We start from the raw sequence: 23737 nt of genomic DNA, 5'->3' as shown, positions 1-23737 counted from the left end.
CTTACCAACCTCGCGCTTGGTCAATAACCTGCATATCTTGTAATTCAGATATTGAGGTTCCAATTATCTTCTTCCTTAGGTCATGCATGGTGCTTTAAGAAAAACTAACTTGTCTTTCCATTGTCTTTTCAGGGAGCAGCAAGTGCTTTATACAGCAATACAGAAAACTTTGAGAACACAGACATGGATCATTTATTGCTGGTTTCCAAACTAACTTTGTTCTCCCAAATGGGTCAAGTTGCTAAGGATATCATGAGAACTCGGACTTTCAGAGGTAGGAATCAACACCTATTCTGATTAGTCAAAGCGTGTAACCTCCTGCAATTTTGTAACGTACAACATGACCTTCGAGTCTGGAAAATTATTAATAATAGTTTACTAGGATATAAACAGCCACCGGGAAAACTGAAATGGATTTACGATTGAACCTTCGGTAAATTGTCTTTGTTTGATAATTTAGGTGGAAATTACCTCGCTATGTCGAACTAGGTTTTGTTGAATTATTCGCTGTCTCGAATTCAAATCATTTTCCTTTGGATATTCTTTAAAGTCATTTACTATCGCCAGTCTCGAACCTCCGCTATCTCGTGCTAGTTTTCCTTTCCCTTTTAAGAGTTCGAGAGATAGCGGGGTTCAACTGTTCGAAGAACTAACTAGAAAAAAGGAGGGTGCATCATTCGTGACTCAGCTCTTTTGATTCCCAGTTGTGATTAGCGAGCAATTTATTTTTGTCCGCACAATGCTAAATACGTTGTCAGAAAGACAGATGAGAAGAAATTAGAGAATCGTCAACAAGGGAATATTGTCGTGATATACCACCAATTTCTCAGAACAAAAATAGAAGGAAGAGTAAGGAGAATTGCTGTTCATGATCACAGTCTGCTACTTAGAGGAGCTCAGTCACGGCATTTTGAGTTATTTTGGCCACGTACAAAATTACCTTTAAATTGAGGGAAACCTGAAAACAGTAATTTACTAAGATAGAACAACATCAAAGAGATAATAATTAACCATAAGGGAACAAAAATGGTTAAGGATGGAGAAGATTAATACGGATTACAAACGACGAACTTGAAAGATTTAGGCTAACCTTTCAAGACGCATAAGCGGTGACGTGGTTCCTTTAAAGGGTTGTTAACTTACACCTTTGTTTTAATTCCAGACAGTGAAAATTCCTCTAGAATACAATGCTTCTATCTGGCTCCTGACCGGCTGTCAGCTCTCTGTAATGACGCCGAATGGTGCAAGAAAGTCACGTGTCTCGCCAGAGCTCTCGTGTCCTTAGTTAGTGCCATTCCTATGCTTCCTAGACATTGTAAAATACCGGAGTCTGGACAAGAAGCTCTTTTACAGTTTGTGTTTGTTCCGCTGGCGGTAAGAATCTATTTGCACATTATCTTTTTTATGCGTTAAGTGCGTGTGAATCCTCCGTACGAAAAAGGCTGTACATTTTACACAGTCCACGAAGTACAATATTTTGCACATTTTGTACATTTTTGCAATATTTGTCCCTGTACTAACGACATTGTGTATGCTAGTAGGTTTGAAGATTTTAGAACTTTTGGGTAAATGGGTAAATGTAACAGTCGCCATCTTTTTTCCTACGGAGGATTGTGACTAATTGTTATTACAAGTGAGTACTGTTTATGCAGTGGCCAGGTAATAGCTATTTGTAGGAGTAAGCTGAAATGAAAGTTTTAGTTTGTGCACGAAACTTTTCTACCAAAACTATGTTCAGTGTGACATTTCGATTGCTGGCTAGTTTCGTAACATTAAATGGTGTAGCATGCCATGGGATAAACAATTGTCTTAGTGCATCTGGAAGTTTTTCATTCTATTAGCATATCACTAGACAATACGTGTTCGGTTGAGGTCATGCACATGGAATCTCTGTACATACCTTATCTAAACGCAACTGACCACAAAGGTAACTGCTACACTCTTTGTCATTGACTCCGTTAAATTGCACTTAAGTTAATTATTAGAGATTATCAACTGTCGTATTATCCTATAGTTGATGGTGTGGAAGTACTCCATTAGATTGCATTTAAGGTCTGTTTTTGTATCATTGTGTTGGCAGATGGTGCACTGCAACTTCGTGAATGGAAAACGCCCATGTTCCTCAGAACTTAAGTCTCACCTCGACTGTTTTGCTAAGGTAATCCAGTGTCCAACGAAATACATCTGAGATAAACCTTAGGGCCAACTTTTGTTTAAAGACTGAAGGAGAAAATATCCTGAAAAACATGTTTTATGATTAGAGAACAACAATGTCTGTCTGCCCTACATCAAGACTAGATAGTCACATGAGAATTGCGCTGTACACTATGGAAAACTGCAGTTAATTCTCAAAGCGAGGCCTGGTGCACAATCATTCATATGAAAATGAGTTTGATTTGCATGTGAATAAAATCTTATTTTCATATGAAAGGATGGGTACCAAGACTCGCTTTGAGAAAGAGACTAAAGGTAATTCGGAAATGGCCTATTAGTGTTAATCCTTCAAGTGTCGTTTACTTTCGACAACTGGCGGCTGAGATAAAGTTTTTTAACGAGTTCGACTTGCACCAGTTGATGACGTTGTCCCTTCAATTGATCAAACAAACCACAGACATGTTGTAAAGCCCGAGAGACGATGAAAGGTTGAAGATCGCTATTTAGTAGCCAGTGTCGTTGAACTCATTATTGATAAAAGTCATGCGGAAGAAACCTTGGGATCGTCGGTTGATGGCTTTCATAGCCAGCCAAACTCGGTTGATTTGGTTTCAAGATTTTAGTAGTATACCATTCTTAGTCTGATACGCTTCACACTCGTTTCAATGACAGTTTCTTAATCTTGATTGCTGTAAAACCGTTGGAGAACTGGAGTTCTTTCCGCTGGTTTGTTCTGCCATCAGTCACGTGCATGTGCTGTTAAATGCAGGTGAGAGAGACAACAGTGGGATTCAAGTTGTTATGTAATATTTCTCTAACCGTATGTTTGACTGTAGTCGCTCATTAATGAATATCGTCAAGCCATACATTAGGTAGAAACACTTCTCAACGCAATCTTTCTCAGTAAACCGTCTATTACCTTAGTAAAACTGTCATTTTTAGGTTGTAAAGACAATTTTTCCTTCGCTCGAATTGAATTAAGTAGATTAGACTTAGCTCTCCCCTTTGACTCCTTCAAAGTTATTTCCTTTTTGAAAATTGTAGTTCCGATTATTATTTCTCGCTATCAAATTTTTCAGAATCAATGTCGCGGTAGAATGAGATTTGTTTGCAGGATTGATTGCAAGTTTATTTTTTGTGGTCGTAATTCCGCAATAGGGTACATCCTGTTTGTTTGTTTGTTCGTTCATTTGTTTAGTTGATGGTGGTGCGGACACTCACGAAGAACACGCTTTCACTGGTGAAGCCGAAATTGATGTGACCGATGACGGTGAGGAAGATCGTGAGTCTGTGGCAATGTTTTTTAATATCAGTCCTTTCCTTTCCAGCTGCTTGATTAAATCTTAACCTCCTGTTCTTCGTCGTAGGAATTCAAATTGCCAGGAAAGCTTGCGGTGAAATCTCACTATTGATCCACCGCCTCCTTGTCATCTTAAAGCCGGGATCTGGTAGAAAATCATCTCTTCCTCAATTCCTGATTGGCCCTTTTCGTGATGCAATAGTTGGTTTGGCGAGACAACCGCTGGTCAACAGCTATGCACGCACTCTTCCTCTGGTTTGGAAGATGGGTTGGGTACCTGTCCCTGAGGGCCCACTTAAAACGGAACTTCCCCCGTTACCAATAGAAATATTAAAAGAGAAAGATGTACTGGATGAATTTGTAAGAAGAGTAAACCTGATTGGTAAGCACTGAGTCAAGCGACACCTTATCTACTGTAAACTTATGTTTGAATTTTAAGAGTGCTGGAAAGACAAAAATACTGCATTCTGATTGGTTACACATAAGGAACTATTCCCAGCCGCCAAAAGAACTTGAATACTAAAGTACCAGACTAGAAAATGTAAAGGAGTAGTTTCACTCAAAACGATATTCCCACTACATGACCGATCAGGGAAAACACAGAACCAAGATGTAGTTTTTTGGAAAATTTGGGTGAATGACAACACCAATGAAACATTAACACGACGTTTACAAGGTGAATTAAAGGCCCTATTCGATTGACGTTGTTGACTTTTGGAGCTCTATCCCATTGTGGGAGCAAAATAATTATAATTGATCAGTAAGTTACTGCAATGTGAGGCACAGTAAAGATTGGCAGCTATAAAGCACAACAGATAGCTGCTGGTGGTATTGAACTCCCTCCAATATTATTCACTCACTCTAGGCTGGACTTCCAGACAGCAGTTTGAAGAAACATGGGCTGCTCTTCTCGGGGTGATTAGTTCTCCTCCTTTGCCTGATACAGTCTCCACAGAGGTATGTTAACAGTTAAATGTTTTGCAATCCGTCTGTGAACAACGCCACTTGTGGCAAATCCCTCCAGATTAGCAAGAAACGTCTTTTCAACTCGTATTATAAGCTTTGAGGTGGATAGTTTTGCATTAGCTTGTTGTTATGGTGATTCAGCGTGTTACCTGTTGCAGCATCTTTTTAGGGCTATTGTTAATAGACCAAAATGATTGACTGTGACCCAGTTGAGATGGCTCCAGTAAACTAGTTTGTAGAATCTGTTTTACAAATGTGCGCTGACCAATCTCGCTTATCACTCGGCAGTTGTCAATCAATCTTAGCAAGACAGATGTTCGGAAGAAAAGGAAACCAGATTTTGTTGTCCTTTGGATAGTTCAGCTTCTAACGTTTCCCGTGTTAGCTTTCGTCAGAGGAATTTCAACCATTTTTGATGACCTTAGTACCTATCAAATGATAGGAAAAAAAAAAAAATCCGAGTCTGAACCCACGACCGTCCGTGATCTAGTCGGATGTTCTAACTACTGAGTTACTGAAGACTCTATGGCGAGCAAGGGCGAAAATTGGGTCTTTGATCTATGATGAACAAATTTCTTTAAAATTGACCAAGAGAGTGAAATGTAGCTTTGCAAATATTTGCTGCATTCTAGGAAGATATGGAGTCCACACATTCCTGCTGCTTGGCAGTCCGCTGTATCTCAGAACTGCTGCTTCAGACAACCTTGTACCCAGTCCCAGGAAACCCAACCGCGAGTTGTTATCTTCACAGACCGAGACACAGAGACCTGCCTTTCCTTGGAAGCAGGTGTGAATTCTAAGTATCTCCTTTAATTGAGCGATTAACTTGAGTTAGTTTAGGAGTGGAGTCGCGGATGAAAGAAGAGTTTTTCCTTAACATGACTTGATTGTGATGTGAATGCAAAGGGAATCCAGACCTTGGAGAAAGTTCTATTGAATCACAAGGAAATTGAATACTTTGGGTATTATCGTAATGATGTTACCACTAATAACATTAGCCATCAGGTTTGAAGGAGCTTTCATCATTTACTAAGCAGTGTTTTGCGATATACAAAATTTCCCAAATCGCGAAATTCTTGAAAAAGGAAATCACAGTTGGGTAACATTACATGATTGGATTGTGACTGACGAACATTTAAGTTGAGAAATATAGTGTAATCGTTTCACGATGCGCCCTCCGTGGCGAAGCTCTCTTAATTTTTGGATGATCTGAGCCGTCAAGCAACTTGCTGAATTTTAATACGAAACCTAGTATAGTCAAAAAATTTAATTTTACTTGTAGAGTCGTTGTGAACGGTTTGTGTTACCACCTATAGCCGTATTGGGTGCTATCTCTCAGTGCCACTCTAGCTCACAAGCACTTGAAACTGTGTTAACATGCGTTTAATTCTTTTTGTCCGTTTATTCACATTCAGGGCAGGGAAGAAACTTACTTTTGTCAGAGGCATGGTAGAAGAAGAATTTGTCGCTATGTGCTGTACAGGGTAAGAAAATCGCAGCGTGTCTTAGTTAATATGAAGTAGCTGGTAAAGAATCTATATGACGGGTAACCTTGTGAGATTTCATCAAGTATGTTTCCTTATTCAATACAGCTCATGCAAACTTTTCCGCGCTGAGAACGCGAGAAATTGTCAACCCCCACGTACAAATTAATTAATCCTCAGTTTTCTATTTTTGATTTAAGGTTCCTCACTGTAGAGCACATGAGTCATTGGGTTTTGCTTTTTGATTTTTGTTAGGCATAATGACAACCACAAGAACCTTTACACAAGGCTTTTCTGTGACTATTTCACAGTTGGTTCATGCCTCAGCGTGCATCATCGAGTTAAGATGCACGCGGGACGTTTGGAGATCATAAAACAACGCTAAGAGTTGATCTAGTCACCTTCGAGAGCTCCAGCTTTTTGAGTGTTCTTGAACATTGTACGAGAGACAGATAAAGTATGGTAACAACCTGAACTCTCAGACAGTCGCCTCCTGTAACTACGTCGTACTAACGTGAATTTTTTTTGTCTTTAGAACGGGCAAGACGTTCATCTCTGATGAAGAACTCAGGCCGGAACGGTCCGCCAGTATTCATCGATCAAACAGTTTCCTGTGTTTGAACAGCTCAAGCGGCATGTGGATCACCAATCGAATGCTGTTTGATCACCCGCTCTATGGACTGAACATCGATCGCGTGCTGGGCTTCCATGACTACACTTTAGGACAGGTAACATAACGTGGACGTGACACCTCCTTTCCTTAGAGCTCCTGGATTGAAAAGTCATCCAATTATGAGAAATTGTGTCCGTCTTGAAATTATATTGAATTGAAGAAGGGAGATTGAGAAAGTGATAATCGTTAAATACCGTGTTAAGTGGTTTATACGCAGAATGACGTAAACAAGGCACTTGTGCTGTTCAAACAGACTAAGCGTTAATGTGTCAATAAACCTTTTGAGGAGATTGTCTAACTATGAGGGTAATTGTTTTACTATTTTTGCACAAACAGATGACTTAGTAGTATTATGCAAGGATGTAAAAAGATCCTTCGCAAACTAGACGCGGATTGGAAAACGTTTAACAGAAGCGTATCTTAGTGTTTCGTTGTTTTTGTGTTTGTGTGTACCAGATCTCTGTGGGTGCTCTCCATAGTCAGGCCCAGAACGAACTCCAAGAAAGGTACGACAGCGAAGACGACAGTGCTGTTGTAGTGTCCCTACCGCGCATACCTCAACCTGAAAAACTTGACATCAAATCTTGTGAGCAGTTTCTCCTCGAGCTTTTTGAGCAGTGGATGTCACCGTATATCCAACCCAGAACTCCTCTTGCACTCTTATCAGAGGCAACCAAAGCGGTGAGTTGTGGAGTGGTGATGGTTACTGACTATGTGATTAGTGATTGTTGTAAAGTTGTCTCATTCATGTCAAGAGGAATGGAAATCAATGGGAATCACGCTCTTAGATCATCCTCTCTTGCAAACATGTATTCATTTGGAATTTGCGCTTGATATACAAATAATCTTAATGCATTAGCAGATGATTTTATGATTTAGCGTATATCATGTAGTTGTGATGCTCGCAGGAAGTTTGGAGAGGACGAAAGACGCTTGGTTTGTGCTTTCTAATCTTCTTGAGAGCATCATAACTCTATGGTGCACAGCTAAATGAATCAATTGTTTGACAACATTACCAACTGAAATGAATTTCTCTGCCGAAGTTAAGCTTCAGAACATGATCATTACTAATGCTAGAAGCATGCATTATTGGGCTGTGTTACGTGCACGTTTATTACTAGCACGTAGTTTGGTAGCGCGTATATTGATCTTCAATCTTTGTTTTTTGATATCAATGATATTTGTTTGTATTTTCAACAGCTCCTAGTGTTGTCGGACCTGTTTGTCGATGGAACGCATTTTGAATGGGTTCTAGAAACTCTCCTTGAGTTGCATCACAATCATTCCACGGAAGATGATCTGTTGATACAATATCTGCTGCCTACACTCTGCAAAGCACTAGCTTTTCTTAAGACGGTGAGAAACCAGCGACCTTCGTACCACTCCCAAGCTCAATACGTTAATTCTCCTCCTGGTTTGCCATTAAGAAGGAATCTACCAGAAGTTCGAGTAATTTACATAGCATTGTAAACCTCCGTGCGACTGTTTTAAATTGTTCTCAAAAGAAATCATTTCTGTCAACACTAAATGTCGAAAACAACATTTGAAATTCATATAAAACACTTTTACAATTACAGTGATGTACTTAAAAGTATTCTGGTGCCAGGTGTCCACTTAAAACTGAAATTGCTCGGTTTCCTATCGGATTTCGTCTTAATATCTTGATGTTGGTTTTAAGAATTCAGTGGAACATCAAAACAATGTCCTCAAGTTTAATTTACGATTTTCTCCGTTCTTGTCACTTGCCTTCACGTCTATGTACATGTACTGGTAAACCTCAGTTTACGAACACCCGTTTAATCTCTATCTTAAAGGGGCAGTGTAAGGTGCATAACTTCCAAAAGTGAAAAAAAATAAAAATAAAAATAAAACAAAAGACAAAGAAATAGTTGTTTAGTTCTGTCAAAAATTACGGAGCAATTCAATAAGTCATAATTCTGGCATTGTATTGGCCAAAAATGCGGCAAAATTGCCATTATATTGTCTCTGTAAATATTTTCTCTTAAATTAACCGGTTAATGTGGAAACTTTACTACAGTCTATAATATATTTGTATAAACAAAGTTTTCACTGTATTGACATTATGATGGAAGTTATATGCTGACTACAATTGTTATGTTTGTTCAGTTTTTAACCTCTTACTGATTGGTTTTGAGCCAAGGAAAATTGATTTGAAATCATATTTTGTTGTCATCTCCCTCCAGGAAGGTGCCACTGCTGAAAGAGTGTGCAAGATATTAGAATCGTCGCTTAGAAGTCCGCACGTGCCTCTTCAGGTAAATAACTTCGTTACCTGTTATGTAAGTAACCGGAGTACCATTGTGCATGTTATACTCATTTCGATTAGCACACGTGGTATCAAAACCTCACGATAGAAATTTAAAGAGACGACACGCTTTATTTTGATTCCTTTTATCCAAACTTGGTTTAGCTTTCTTCTTGCGGTTTGTCGTGCATTAAGCGGCATTGTCGCTATAAATTCATTTATATTTTTCTCGTTGTGTCCTAGGGGTTGGGTGACAGTAAGGGTTGGGGATGGGGCTAGATTGTGCATTGGTAGGCGATTATCTTGTACATAAACTCTAAAATAGATTAAACTTCTGATCAAATGCGTCGTAAATTTACGTAAGATCAAATTTACGTAAGATGGAAATAGGCAAACATTTGAATGTAACCGTTGGCCAATTTACGTACTGAGCGATAACCTCGTTCGCAGGGTTTCTGTTATCTTGAAAACGAGGTCGACCATAGAGTCAACTCATATACTTGTATGCCAACTCTGTCAGTTACCTTTCTCCTGCATATATCCCGCAGATCTCCGCTCTGTATGGTGCAATGTATCTGTTGGAGATTCACGTGGCTTCTGTTGGTGCTGTGTTGTTGCCAGTCCTAACCGACTTTCTCAGCAAGAAGCTTACTGCTTTGACGGGGTAACAGGAAAATTATTTGTTGTGCAACGTTTCTTCGTTTGATCTTTTACTTGGATTGTTCTTGAAACGTTCAGTTTCGCGCGAGCATCATTCGTTTTCTCATTGTTGTTTTAACCCACAAGCCATGTCCATTCCTTGTGTTGCACTGCTTTTAACCTTGTCTTACACTCTCTTTCAGTGCGGTTTCTTTAGCGGAGCATCACTTGTTAGTCATGTGGTCTACAGCATTTTACTTGCTGGAGAGGTACGCTGATGAAATCAGTGACCAAGAATTGAAGGCTAACCTCCTTAAGGTACAATGCTCTTATAACGGTTACTACCATTTGTTTTCATTTTCAAACCAAATCCCATTCTTTCACGAGGTTCGGCTTAGTTTATGGAGTTTTCAACCCTTGCTTGTTAGTTCTACTTTGTCATACATTATAAAATAGATAGGACCCCCCGCGCGCTCTGATTGGTCAAAACCCCACGTTTAATCAGAGTATAAAACATAGAAAAAGCGTGTTTTATTGTTTTTCGCCTATTTCATAAAGCAAATGAAGAAGTCTAAGCCTTGTGTTCTCAAATGGCCGTCGTGTTTTATCACAGTGTAATACACAGCTTAGTCTTCCTTATTTGTTAAATAATGAAATATAAATCAAGAATTTAAAGACTAGTTTTTCTGTACATTGGTTATGTTAGCTTTTAAGCGTGATAAAATTGTTAGAAAATAGTACATTATCCGATTGCCTAATGCAACCTCTCGCACTGTTTTTGCTACCTTTTTATCATTTCCTAGCTTACAATGAACTAAACACTTCACTTTACCTGGGATAAGCAGTTTTTAGGTCGAGCTTTTGTCCTCAGGAATCGTTTGACGCTTTCATTTTTCCTCTGAGAGGTTGCTTATTAACATGTATCCCGTTCACGTCATGCCGACTTAATCCGACTTATTTTCGTTCACGTGACTCTTGACTGGCGGATAAGAATCGGAAACCCGATTGATTCTAGGAAGGATAGCCTCCAACTGTGATGCAGTACAACTGTTTCTTGTAAGAGATGTAAAAGTATTTTCTTGAAAGGTCTGTTTTCATTTATCGTCGTATTGTTGTTTTGTTGTTACTTGACTTCCAGACTGCTGTTCGTATCGCGTCTTCAAACGAGGACAGCACTCCCACTTGTGTTTATCACACTATCATGAGAGGACTGGAGAGACTGGTGGTGTCCTTTGCGCTGTCAAGTGCAGAGTCTGATTCACTAGTGAAACTCAGCGTCGACAGGTGGGTCGGGTGGGTCAATTGTAACTTGTGACAGTCTTGTTCACGGGCTCCTCTTTCTCGATTGCGCTCGTGTTCTCGTGTCAAAAAGGAAAGAATATAACAAAGCAAACAGATGAGATCTAATAAGGTCTAGATTAGGGCTAGATTTGGCCCTGATGTGGGATGAAACAACCCGTAGTCAAAGTCCTAAATGTGAAATCAATTTCCCAATTAACCAGGTGAATTTATTCCTTAACTACGAGTCACGCAATAGCGCATTTTCGAGTTGCTTTAAGCCTTCCTATCAAAGCGAAGCGTGGTGCACGACCATTTATGAAAATGAGTTTAATTTGCATATTAATGAAACCTCATTTTCATTACAAAAGAGGGGCACGAAGACTCGCTTTGAGAAAGAGGCTAAAGGTAATTCGGAAATGGCCTATTGAGCAATTGATGTTTGACATAGTTTTGAACATCAGGACAGGAAAGGCATATGATGCTTCCTTTTTGTTACAGATTGTCTATGCAAAACCCTCAAAGAGCCATATCTGCACTGAGTTTATTGATCACATGCATGTACACAGGTAGGGAACTTTCCGACCTTTTTTTTTCTGGCATAGCGCCTTCCTTCAAGACTTGATGATATTTTGTGTTTTACAGGCAAAATTGGAGACCGACCGAGTGGAATCTACCCTCAGCCTGACACTGTGGAGTTTCCCACGGAAGACATACTCCTCATTGCCATGGAACGTGTCACGGTTCTTTTTGACAGGTTGGTTTAAAAATTATTTTCAACAGTTAAACTTATGCTCATGCTCTAGTCTGGAACAGGGTCTACCACGCTGCTTGTCCTTTTTCGTTCCTCCTCTCCGGTCCACTAAGTGCAAGACTATTATTGGACTCAAATTACAAAATTCTATGTATTATTTTTTTATGTACAGGATACGAAAAGGCGTCCCATCCGAGGCGAGAGTTGTGGCCAGAGTTTTGCCGCCTCTGTTACTTGATTTCTTCCCCGCACAGGAAATCATGAACAAAGTGATAGGAGAGTTTCTTTCCAGTCAGCGGCCACATCCTGAGCTTATGGCTCAAGTCTTGTTTAAGGTACGTACATGTAATGTGCTGGATGTTCTAGTCCAGATGACTTCTTTTCTTGTATCGTTTTGTCGGCTCGTCGCCCCATGTTTAATATGTGAGTGACGAGACTAACGAACATCTGCATGGGAGGTTTTTTTTCGGGCGTATCCGCCGACTTACTTTCACTACCTCTTGTGCGAGTCGTTCACCTTTAAGAGAGTCTGCTTTAGACAGTCACTTAGGAAATGTTGTTGTCGTTTGATTGAAACTTTTGAATCTTGCGCACGCCTTTACCTTGATGTTCGTTAAGATATCTTCGAAGGGACGACGTATATTGGAAGCCTTTTTCACATATTACCAGATGAAGCCACATTACTTATGTCAGTGTGAAAAATATTTGGTCATATTGAACTGTCACGTAATGTGTAACGACCAGTCATGTCTTCACCTATTACTGAAAGACCATAGAAAGATGATGCAAGAAGAAATTACAGTAAACGAGACCACTCATACATGAATAGAATTTAACTTAACTGCTAGTTGTGTATGGCTTTCGTGTTTTAATTGTTATGGCTTACTGATCAGGTGTTTGAGGGTCTCCACAGTCAAGGTCAGCAAACGGAAGTGAGAGACTGGGTCCTTCTATCACTTGGAAGTTTTATTCAACGGTGTGTTATTTTCTTACTTGTGATCATTACTTTGAGCGTTTTTATTTTGTTTCTGTTAGTGCTGTTTTTGCTTAAATGGGAGAAGCGTTGTGTGTTTATAAACAGACGTAACAGCGTCCGGTATGCTCACGAATGATCTGAGTGTAGTTCTCTGAATGATTAATTAGAACTATTTTATGGCTACTTGGAATCGGAAGATTCACCAAACCGATTTGGAAGTTTTTAAGCATTGTAACATTGAGGATAACGTCCTTATTTTATTTATTTATTTTTTTTAATATATAGAATTGCTTCTTTATGATTACCCTACAATTCGGAACAAAATTTGTGGCACGTTTTACACTACTGCTACTTCCTACCTCCTACTTTTGTCAGTGTCGACTTTCCACCAAAAGTATTCTTAAAACATATCCCTTTAAGATGCAACACTGAAATGGGGGTGGGGGGTGGGGGGTAGGGATACTCTTAACGTATGTTTTAGGATCTCAAAACTGTTATTTTCAAAGTTTAAGAGTTAAGTGACGCAAAATACCATCCATTACTCTGAGCGTTCCTGCTACTTTTGTCGAGGATTATAGACTACAAAACAGTACCTTTTTGCTCTCTCTGAAACTTTTGCGAGGACGCAAAACTCGTGGATAAAAACAAGAGCTACTCAGCTGAATAACTTTGACTTGACTTGAAACTGAGAGAGCGAAAAGCGGCTTGTACAATTTATGTTTTTTCGTACACGTTCAAAACTCACATAATATGTTGTGGTTTTTTCATGTAACAGGACGCCTCTATCAATGGCCGTGTGGAGTCTAACTTGCTTCTTTGTGAGCGCTTCCAGCAACAAATGGATCCGAGCTCTGTATCCGTTGAAGTTTTCATTTATATTTAGTCATTCTCGAGTGAAAAGTCATGAAACTCTTGATATTGTAGTTTGGATTTTGCGCAGTCTGATCGGGTAAAATACTATGAGTTATTATAGTTTTAAACATAAACAGCGTGTTTCATTTTTTTTCTGACCCGTTAAATCTCTATCACAAAGCCTTTAGGAGCCAAAGCTTTGTATCGTACTTTCATAAACAGCCCAGCACTGTGAGGAATTCGAGAACAATTGGAAATTGAGAAGAAACTTGTATACGGCTCGTGTTTTCTCAATTTCTCTTATGTACTCGGAAGTATGAAATATCATTTTGAGATTATCGTGATAGTGCTCTGGGCGACTCAATGCGTAAAGCATATTGGAAATGCTCCCCTCCCCGCCCCCAATCTCTTGCCTTCGGATTTTTTTCTTTAGCTAAATGAAGGGACATCCGGTCATTGAGTGTATGCACTGCCCTTTGTGAAACGTTCATCGTTGGTAGAATAACAGGCAAGCGCAAGAACTGTAAGGACCTTTGCAGATCATACCTTCTTGTAGATTGCCCTTAACTGTGACCTCAGCTTTTCCTATATCGTGGGAAGAATGGGAAAGCTTGAAAGCATCGATGTTAAATTATTTTGCGCGGCAGCCATGGATTTCTACAGAACTCAGGTAAGACGCTTTCCGCCATCTAAAGATTGATTCTTTGGTTACTTTCTGGATCGGTTCCGTCCAGTCACTCGCAACAAGCTTTTAATTCTATTTATCTATTTAACAATCAGATTATGAATTTGATGAATTGTTTTAGTAGAATTTTAACTTAAATTTCCTTCAAATAACGATTTCCAATTATTTCGCTACGTAGTATAAAAGTTTGCGCTTTAGAAAAATAGCGCGGACCAACTTGTCATTTTACAAAATTTACAGCTGTGTACACGCGCATCTGAATTTTGAGTTTTTGAAGTCAAGAAATCGTGCATTACCTTCCCATAGTCCTCAGGATTTTAATTACCCATTTGCTTCGAAATGTTCCGCCGAAACTTCGGAGACAGAAAGGAGAGAACGTCGCAATTTGGAACGCGACCTAAACCCACTACACAATAATGGCTGACACTGTAAGATAGCTCAGCCAATCAGATCGCAGCGTTTGCATTAGTATACTACTAGAATTCTACTAGTATTTTAATGCAAATGCTGCAATTTGTTTGGCTGAGCCACTCGTTCACTATCATCCATTAGTGTGCAGTGACTGGAGGTCGTCCACAAAATGGTAGGGTTTTCTCGTTTATCCGATGTGTTTAGGAAGATTTAGAAATATCACTGGATAACGGCAATTCTCAAGAACACTCAAGAAAGGAAATTGAGCATCATGTGACTTTAAACCGTCAAACTCTTTTAATGAACTGATGAGTGGGTGTATACAGCTGAAAGTTTCAAACAACAATTCAATCCGCGCGTGTTTTTACTAAAGCGTGAACTTAAATACTGCTTTAAGAGAAATAACTGAGTTCGAATCGTTATTTGAAAGAAATTTAGTAGTAAACTTCTACTAAAACAATGGCCAATTCCCTCTGAGATGAACCCGTATGGAATCATGGTAGTTGTATCCATCAAAAATAATATTCATGTCCAGTCCAATGTGGCGCACGAGTGCTTGACTTCTAAAAACTCCTCGTTTTGGGACTTACACTGCAACAATATCTTCAACAACTCCTCGAATGTTGCTCCGTTGGACTGGCTATCTGTTTGATGAATACAGCGAACGAGATTCCCTGCAGGCCCGTCTCATAGAGGGAATTGGCCATTAGATTTCTCGCTCGTTCCTTAGGCCTCATCAAATGTCACCTCATAGAAATCTTGACATCATGATCTAATTGTTTTGTCCTCGAATATGCAAGTTAAGAAACTTTATAGGGAACTCTTCTCGACCAAAAGCCTGCTCAACTTTGATCAGTATTTTTCTTTCCACAGAATCTCGATTCAACTCACAAAGAAACCTTGATATCCACGTTTAGAAACGCCGCTCAAACGAGTGCAGCTTACAGAGAACTGATTGAATGCTGTCTGTCTGAGAGATAAACTCGGAAGAACATCACAAAAATTCCGTGTTTTACCTTACGAAGGTAAAACGTCAATCAAAAATTGGGATCGAAGGGTAGTATGTCCTCAAATGTGATATTGCTTCCTCGCGAGAGACGATGATCATAGATCGACTGAGAAAAGGAAGGGCATTGCGAAGAGCACGTGGTTTATCAAATCAAAGATAGATTTGACTTGTGAAGCTTTCAGTAGCCTGTGCAGCTTGCTGTGAAGTTACTAGCGGGAAATTCTGCTAAGTCCTGTAACAAGAAATCTTTTCTTGCTGTGTGACTTTACAACTACTTAAATTGATCATGAAGGTTACATGTGCATCTATTGGGATGTGGATGCTGTTTGTGAGGGTGTAAACAGTAACATGGTGCTCTTCGTTTCACCCTTTAACAAATAGGTTTGAACCATCTAGGTGTGCTATGAAAGGCATTGCTTTTCACACCGCAGTCAGAAAATAAAAGCCAAACATCACTTGCGAGATGTTTTCTGCACGTAAGTCAAAAATGAAACTTGTTATCAAGCTTCATTCTATCATCAATTTTATTTAGAATGGAAAAATGTATCTGGAAATATTTTCCTATAATAAGATATAAATATTACCAAAGATCTATGATAGCGAATAAAGGAACAATTTTAACTACTTCACATGCATAACTGAAAACAACTTAAACATCGGAGTGAATACTGGGTTATCCTCACGTTGATAAATAAAGCTGGGGCTCAAGTTGCCTGCATACAAGTGTACCTTTTTCAATTTTGCGTTTCTGTTATTCACCTAATTGTCAATTTTCCCGCATCTTTCGCGGTGGGTTCTCATTGGCCTTCCATTGACTGTACATGTTGAATTCGAGAGGCTCTTTTCATGCAATACTTTCACTAACTCTGAAAATTCTCAACACTATGCAACAACCCTTTTCTCCATCTAATGTTGTAGGATTATAGCGACAGAGCGTACGAAACAATCTCTCCCATTGTTTGGGGAAGGGGTCGGGAAATAGGAGGGATGATACTAAGATGGCTTTCTATCGCCAGAAAATAAGGTTTAAAACGACAAGTATGTCACTGTTTCCCGGCAGCAGTGTCGAGTTTATTGCCTCTTGATGGGAAAACCGAATACAGGGCAGCGTTTGTTATATTTATTTATTATTTATTATTTATTTATTTATTTAGTTATTTTTTGTTACGAGTGGATCCCATTCCTCATTCCACGTCATGATCTAGCCTCTATACGAAAGACTCATAATAATCAAACTCGTTGCTATAAGTGAGATCTTCAGGAAAGTCCTCTGCGATAGCGGCATTTAACTCGCAGGCGCTTGTAGATTCTCCAAGTTTGTAGTTGACTGACATGCATTGTTGCTGGCGTTGACACAACAATATGCATTCCATATCACTAGATGTGATCCCGTGATTAATCATGTGACCAGTCAGCTGTCTTCGTAGTAACCTCTTGAAATATCGTCCACTTAGCGCATCTGTTTTAAGAAAACGTGTCCACGTTAATGTTCAACACTTGATTTTGAGGAAGTTGGGAAGTTACACATCTTATTCGTTTGTTGAATGTTAACATTTCCCCTTGTCGTTAATTTTAATTTTTCTAACATTGCACCATGACTTGTGTATAATCACAAGCATTACTCATCGCATCGGCGTTTGTCGCATTTGAACCTACAGTGCACAACTTCCCCACCTTCCTCCCACCTCTGTAAACGTTGTGTTCAGATGTTAGTGTGTCTGCGCAAACGTGAATGAAGCATCCCAGCATTAGCTGGAGATGGGAGAGGGTTACATGCAAAATTCTTTGCTTAAACAAACTAAAGAAGCAACATCGCAAAGCTTTATATGCGTCGACGTTTTTTAGGCGGGTTAGCTCCGAAAGAGCTCTACTTTTACCGACAGATTAAACTCTTACAAAGATCTCACTGTTTGACGCTTGGCCGTGGGAGATCCGGGTTCAAGATTACTGACAGATCAGACCAAAGGAATTTCACGTCACCTTTCTCACAGATGTATGGTTGTTTTGCGGAGCAGGATTTGTCGTTCCATTGACCATGAAATATACTATAGTCTGTCATCTCGCCACAGTCCTCATGGCCAGATATGCTTCCCTCTCCTGGAATCCAGTTCTGATAAGTTAGCTTCTCTCCCGTCGACCAACGGAAACTCTGCAAACCAGAATCTTTGACCAGGCCGATCCATAGAGTTTTTTTGACCGCCATGCTTTGGTAAACAAAGCGCTGTTCTCCTTCAGAATTGATGCTGACCAGTTCTCCTTTATTTTCCTGACAGAATTTTACCGCATCAAACCACGACAGCTTCGTGCTGTAAGCTCGATAGCAGGAACCGTTCAGGTACAACCAGTCGGTTGGACAAGTCAAACCTGTTTAACGTTAAAACAGGGAATTAACCCATAAAAAAGAAGCGATAGAAACAGGTTTTTCAATAAAATGGGACATGGAATTTTTGTCTCGTTTCTCCGTACCACCCTCTCACAATGCATTAAGAACGCGCTGTGTCCGTTTTGGTTTGACTGAAAAGCGAGAAGCATGAAAAGCGTGGTAAAAGAGGCGTGGGGAACCTTTTATATTCGAGTGCAAAATTATATACACAATCAAATTTCACTGATGAATTAGTTGGGACATTTGATCATGACAAACTATCTTTACTGCTATTTTGAAGTACTCTTACTTCAAGTCAAGATTACATGGGAAGAGAAGAGGCGGAAATTACAAAAACTCTCATGTACCTTTTTAGACCGTTAACGTGGGTGCACACAATGCAAAAATATTACGTACAGTCGGAAGGGAAGCCAATCTCGCACAGTGATCATTTAACAGTGCATCAGATGCTCTCCGCTGGTCACGATCGTTTTGATAAAAGTATGTCGCCAATCAGTATTGCCCTGCGTTTCTTTCTACGTAATTGGCTTCCTTGACTTACTTAGCATCTTTTAGTGATAAGCAATATCGGTCAGAATTATTCACTAATATTGCATGCACGTGTACATGTACAACGCACCCTTCTTCATTTCTAATTTTTTTTCAGCAGCACGTACTTGGTAGTTTATGAGACTTGATATCCATGTCAGTAAAACAGTCTTCGTAAAAGAAAATTTTTTATATGCACAAAATGAATTTAAAAGGAGGCCAAAATTTGACGTATTTTTAATTAACTGCGACATGGGCTGACAATTAGGTAGAACGATGACATCGGCGAAAAGAATAATTTGAAATCGCCGGGTTGTTAAAACTGGGTTTATTATTTTTACGCATTTTTAATTTTTATTTTTCAAGTTCATCTCTGACTTCGATGTTAGGGCAATTTATTTCCTGTTGGTAAAGAAAGTTGTTTTAATTTGTTTAGGGAAATGTATTTATCTCAACGGAAAGCTGATAAAAGCTTGCGCTCGAAAGGCCTTTTCTTATGACTGATTTCAGTGGTCTCGCTAGATGCTAGAAGCAAACAAGCAAGACGGAATATACTAATATTTGTAAGGGGAAATACATTTATATCTGAATGAAATTTTGGTCCTGCTTCTTCGTTTGAAAAGCAAATAAGCAAGACATATATTACATTCAGCACAGCAAGTCATATTGTAAATAAGATTTATATCTGGCTAGACGTTCTTGTGTATTTTTGACTGTGGAAAGTCTCGCATGTCTTCTTTTGCCAACAGAAGGACCATGCAAAACTAAACAGAACGACTATTAATTATTCTCACCTTCTGATAAAACTTCATCAGCCAATACCGGTGAAAGCAAATAGAACTGCTCAAGAGGAACAGATTAAACAAAGAACTTAGATTACAATTTGCCAAACGCGGGTTTCAAAGTTTTGTGATGAACATTCAACACTTACCGTACAAAGAAATAAGAGTAGCATTCTCGGGTCTTTTAACCTTTTATAGGAAGATCCCGCTTGCTAGGTTGTCATCTGGCAATTCTTAACAATATTTCATTTATTTGAAGATGCAGCAGCTGCTGCTGCTGCTGCTGTAAAAAGTGATTTACAACAAAGTAATCAACATTGGCATGCTTTTTTCTCTCGTCGCTTTCTGGGTTTCTTAGTATGTAAACGAAGCTTGACAGTGTCTGGATAAAAGTGTGACAAATTGCCAGCTAGCATGTCAAATAGTCTTTGTTAAAAACGAACATTGATATGACAACCATTTCCACCGTGGTCATTGTGTGTTCAGTGATTCTAGCCTTCGATTTGTGCTAATGTCGTTCCCAAGGCCTTCGCATCTTCTGAGAACTAGATTTTGATTTGTCTGCTGATCGTTTGGTGAGACAAGTGAGGTCACATAACTTGCGCCTGCGCATAAAATTGTGGTCGTGTCAAGGGAGAGGTCATGTTTAAGGGGTTCTTAAAATGGGAAATGAACGACTAAGCGTTTTCTTCAGGCCAAAAGATAATCACCATAATAAATAGGTGGTTGTATTAACGAGCTGGTCGTCGGAGGTGTTCCATTGTATTTTAATTTGATTGTTTAACTGTAAGAGCTTTTGAAACCTTCGCTTCAGTGGTTTTCCTTGCTTGTGGGCGATCCTATCTGGCAGTTTTTACATAAAAAATCCGGCAACGTTTTAACCTGTTGATGAACAGTAAAACTGTAGGTCTGCTTCCATTTGAAGACTGTTTCACTGAAGGAGAAAGCGATTTAAGACTTCATTTCCTTTAGTTCTGCAGACATGCACATGACATTCATGTAATATACCAGTGTAAGGGTAGTAAGTTTAGGATTTTGAGTAAAATTGAAGAATGTTCTTAGTAAGCCAACTGAAAATGTTCACGCAAAATCAAGATGGGGAAGCACCTTAGAACCAAAAAAGGTTTCGTGCATCCAGATGACAGCTTTCCTATTGGATTACCTGTTATAACCTTGGCTCTATTGTCAGTGTCTGGCAGTCGTTCATGGTTGCTGCCCGGGGGGTACTCCCAGAAAATTTGGGTGGAGGTGTGCGGCCCACTTCCCAAAACCCTTACCCTATTTATGACCAAAATCTGCGATTTTTCCTACCCTATTTATGACCTGGCCAAAAATTCAATACCCTATTTATGACCGTTGCGGCTGGCGCGGTTGCCTTAAACTTAAGTTATGAAGGGCTTTTGTTGACGTTCTTATTGAAAACGAAGAAAAAGTAGATTCTTCTAAGAAATATACCCAATTAAAGACTAGAGTGCTAAAGCCATACCCTATTTATAACCAAAATGGCCAAAATCGATACCCTATTTATGATTAAAACGGCTGGAAAACCCTACCCTTTGGGGCCGCACAAACCTATATATCCCATATAAGGGAGTATCCCCCCGGGGGGCTGCTGGCGGTTTTGTTCGTACGTCAGTCTATTGTTAGCGGTCGCTTGAACGCCGAAGAAAATATGAAATGAAATAGAATATCAGTATAATCACACTATATAGTACTAATGGTATGACATTAAACTTATCAGACCCCCTCACAATGTTTCCAGTGTTTGCTATTTCACTACTCGTGAGCATGAGGTTGTATTTCTCAAATTTGACACTGGGAATTTTGGAGAAGTTGCTGGAAAAAAAGACTCCGCGTGATATAAGCATAATTATTGATATTATGTGCTGTCGGGCTTTCAGTTCACAGTAGATATCAGACTAATAGCAGTGTAACTTCATATGTGCTTAAGAAAATAACACGTAAGTAAGGTCGTTAGAAAATTACTGAATGATTTAGTTATAACCATTTTGTTTTCCGCAAGTTATCTCCCCGGCTATTCTTTGATTTGGAAAACTGCACAGCTTCAGGCTGTATTATACATTCGATGTAAATTTCATCGGCGGTAAGTTAAGATTCTCCGTTTTGTTTGTTCTTGCAGAGGTATACACTTAGCACGATAATGAACAAGTTAAATCGATGATTGTGGTTGATGACTCTTGAGAAACGATAAATCACGTTACTGATATCATGTGTTTTTTTGTTGTTATTTCATATGGTGATGGGTCCAACTCTGTCTTGAATACTATTGTAACCAAAATTTATGATCTACATGGAAGGAAACTTGTAAAACAACTGATTTTGTTTCTGTTAGAAATAAGCTTACCTCACACTCTTTGGGAAGCTGAATGAAATTAAGGAAAATTAACCCAAAATAAAGATTCTAAAGGCGGTTCGGGATCATAGCCTGCAAGTTTACGATTGAGGGTTTTCATGGGTCTCCCAGAGTCTCGTTCACTCGTTCATCAGCAACGGTTTAAGAAAATGTTAGCCTAGGGAAACATTGTTAGAGTTTTTGGCCTACATTTCTATACTAGTATCTTGCTATAACAAATTATGGAAGAAATGACTTCAAATTTTAAGGCTTGTTTATTTAAACAAGTTTATAATATTTTCCATGGTTGGATATTTTGGTTACTCAGGTTACAGTTTCGCCATATGATAAATTGAACTGTTAGTTCTTTCCATTTTACTTGATGAAAAAAAACTTGTACATAAAAATATGATTTTGCATCTAATCGCGCAGCATCGAGCGTTGAATGCAGGATTAAGATCGGATTGTAGTTAAAGGCCTTTATGAAACGCATTGTAGTTTCGAAAGCGGAAAAATCGCTGTGGAGAAAACAACTTTCCTCTGGTGGGCTGTAAGTTTACTTCCAATGGAGTAAACGTCAATGTAGCTCAAAGAGAATTACTCTTGCTTAATTGACAGGGTTTTGAGTGTTTGGTGGCAAAGGTAACTTCAGATATTTTAAAGTGACCTATTTATTTCCAATGTTTCGCTTGCTATTCGTACCTTGGAAAGGGTTATGAAAAAGAGCCTTGTGTAACTTGTTTAAAGATAAAATAGCATTAATTCTAACTTAATCGGTACAGTTCATTTAAAGATGTTATCATTGCCTGAAATCTATTCGCGGAGCAAACTCCGAAGCAACGCCTCAACACTCAGTAATCCTCTAAATATTTTATCACATTTTCCGAGGTCGTCCGGGTAGTAGAGGTGGGTCCTCATGGTTTATCGATGAAACCATCGCGCTATCAGTTAATTTACTTGCATACATCAACTGTATATAATAATAATAATAATAATAATAATAATAATAATAACAACAACAACAACAATAACAATAACAATAATAATAACAATAACAAAACAATAACAAAAACAATGACAATGACAATGACAATGACAATAACAAAAAGTAAGGTTTCCTACATGTTATTATGGTTAGCACCCACCTTCCAATCTAGTAGACCTGAGTTAGATTCCGGGATTCGTTGACTTTTTTTCCGTTTGTTTTTTTTTAGCCACTGGTCTTTTTCTTTTCTTGTTCAACCCTTTTTTTGGTGAAGGACATCCACAAGTAGCTACATGTACTTATTTCGAGCTTGGAACCGATAAGAACACGGTTTTGACGTTACGGGACCTTGCTGTTTCGCATAACCGACCTCAAATTGCATCCGATGGTTTAGATGTTGTGCGTTTGTTATTCATGAAAAAACCTCGATTTCTCTGAGGATCTTTTACAGCTACCCTGCGAGCAGAGTCGTTTCGATCTTTTCCGCAACTTATTCGCTATCGATCTAGCGTCGCTGAGTCGCGTAATGCAGACTACGCTTTCGTATTTAGGCGGGAAGAAAAATATGTTGGGCAAGGCGATGAGAAGTCTACAAGGGGGAGTGGCTTAGTCGAGAATGAGTAAATGCAGCTCATGTATTGGAGGTTTGCCAGTTCTTGTTCTTCATGTAGTATGCACGAAAAGTTATTTTTTTTTCTAAAAAAAAGGACTGCTGTTATAACAAGTATAGCCAGAAGTTAATGTGGTAATTTGTATAACTAGAATAACTCGTAAGCCACACGTGTCAATCATCATCCACTGGGAAATCGACGGATTAGCTCGTGGAGCATTTTGATTGGTCCCTCAGTTATTTGATGTTTGGAACGGAGTAATATTCTAGGCTTTCTTCTGTCTGCCTTTGCAGACACAGGAAAGTAAGTATAAATCATATACGAAATAAGTACTGTCTGTCTGAATCAAATAATTGTTCTAAATAGAGGCCAGCTGCCTCCCTGCCAGCCAGCCCGCCCATCTATCCACCTTAGCCAACCATTTATATATGTATCATTCATTGCTTTTCTTATTTACCGTTTTAATTTTGCAGAGCAAAGGATGTATTAGTTAGCATCTTTCGGATGTTTGACCCTCCTTTTGATTCTGGAAACATCTCGCTACTCAAATGCAGGTAATATTAAAAATAAATTCTCTGTAGCTTGGAATGATCATCATTTTCTCACATCAAATTACCGCAGCGTCTTTGACATGATTTAAAGAATAAA

At 39.1% G+C, this 23737-nt stretch overlaps 2 protein-coding genes across 2 annotated transcripts in view; one reads left to right on the top strand and one right to left on the bottom strand.

Moving 5' to 3' along the window:
• Positions 1-16618, top strand: part of LOC145478390 (huntingtin-like) — a 50712-nt gene extending 34094 nt beyond the window's left edge. The window contains exons 45-67 of the mRNA XM_081456406.1: positions 133-274; positions 1163-1374; positions 2081-2158; positions 2827-2923; positions 3353-3424; positions 3522-3836; positions 4320-4411; positions 5053-5207; positions 5836-5904; positions 6440-6632; positions 7034-7258; positions 7778-7933; positions 8782-8853; positions 9392-9507; positions 9686-9800; positions 10621-10766; positions 11262-11329; positions 11406-11517; positions 11687-11849; positions 12408-12490; positions 13266-13343; positions 13922-14012; positions 15312-16618. Of these exons, the coding sequence (XP_081312532.1) occupies positions 133-274; positions 1163-1374; positions 2081-2158; positions 2827-2923; positions 3353-3424; positions 3522-3836; positions 4320-4411; positions 5053-5207; positions 5836-5904; positions 6440-6632; positions 7034-7258; positions 7778-7933; positions 8782-8853; positions 9392-9507; positions 9686-9800; positions 10621-10766; positions 11262-11329; positions 11406-11517; positions 11687-11849; positions 12408-12490; positions 13266-13343; positions 13922-14012; positions 15312-15419 (2958 nt within the window). The 3' untranslated portion in view covers positions 15420-16618. The remainder of the gene's footprint in view (positions 1-132; positions 275-1162; positions 1375-2080; positions 2159-2826; positions 2924-3352; positions 3425-3521; positions 3837-4319; positions 4412-5052; positions 5208-5835; positions 5905-6439; positions 6633-7033; positions 7259-7777; positions 7934-8781; positions 8854-9391; positions 9508-9685; positions 9801-10620; positions 10767-11261; positions 11330-11405; positions 11518-11686; positions 11850-12407; positions 12491-13265; positions 13344-13921; positions 14013-15311) is intronic.
• Positions 16619-16640: 22 nt separating this feature from the next.
• Positions 16641-20932, bottom strand: LOC145478432 (snaclec 3-like). The gene is made up of 4 exons (XM_081456459.1): positions 19253-20932; positions 19153-19164; positions 17428-17811; positions 16641-16906 (listed from the first exon to the last, which is right to left on the bottom strand). The coding sequence occupies exons 1-4, from the start codon at positions 19311-19313 to the stop codon at positions 16656-16658; spliced, it is 708 nt and encodes a 235-aa protein (XP_081312585.1). The 5' UTR covers positions 19314-20932; the 3' UTR covers positions 16641-16655.
• Between the last annotated feature and the right edge of the window lie 2805 nt (positions 20933-23737).

Source organism: Orbicella franksi, chromosome 2 (genome assembly GCF_964199315.1).
Source record: "Orbicella franksi chromosome 2, jaOrbFran1.1, whole genome shotgun sequence".
NCBI lineage: Eukaryota > Metazoa > Cnidaria > Anthozoa > Scleractinia > Merulinidae > Orbicella > Orbicella franksi.
Note: the sequence above shows the minus strand (reverse complement) of the source record. Positions and strands in the feature narration are given on the sequence as shown.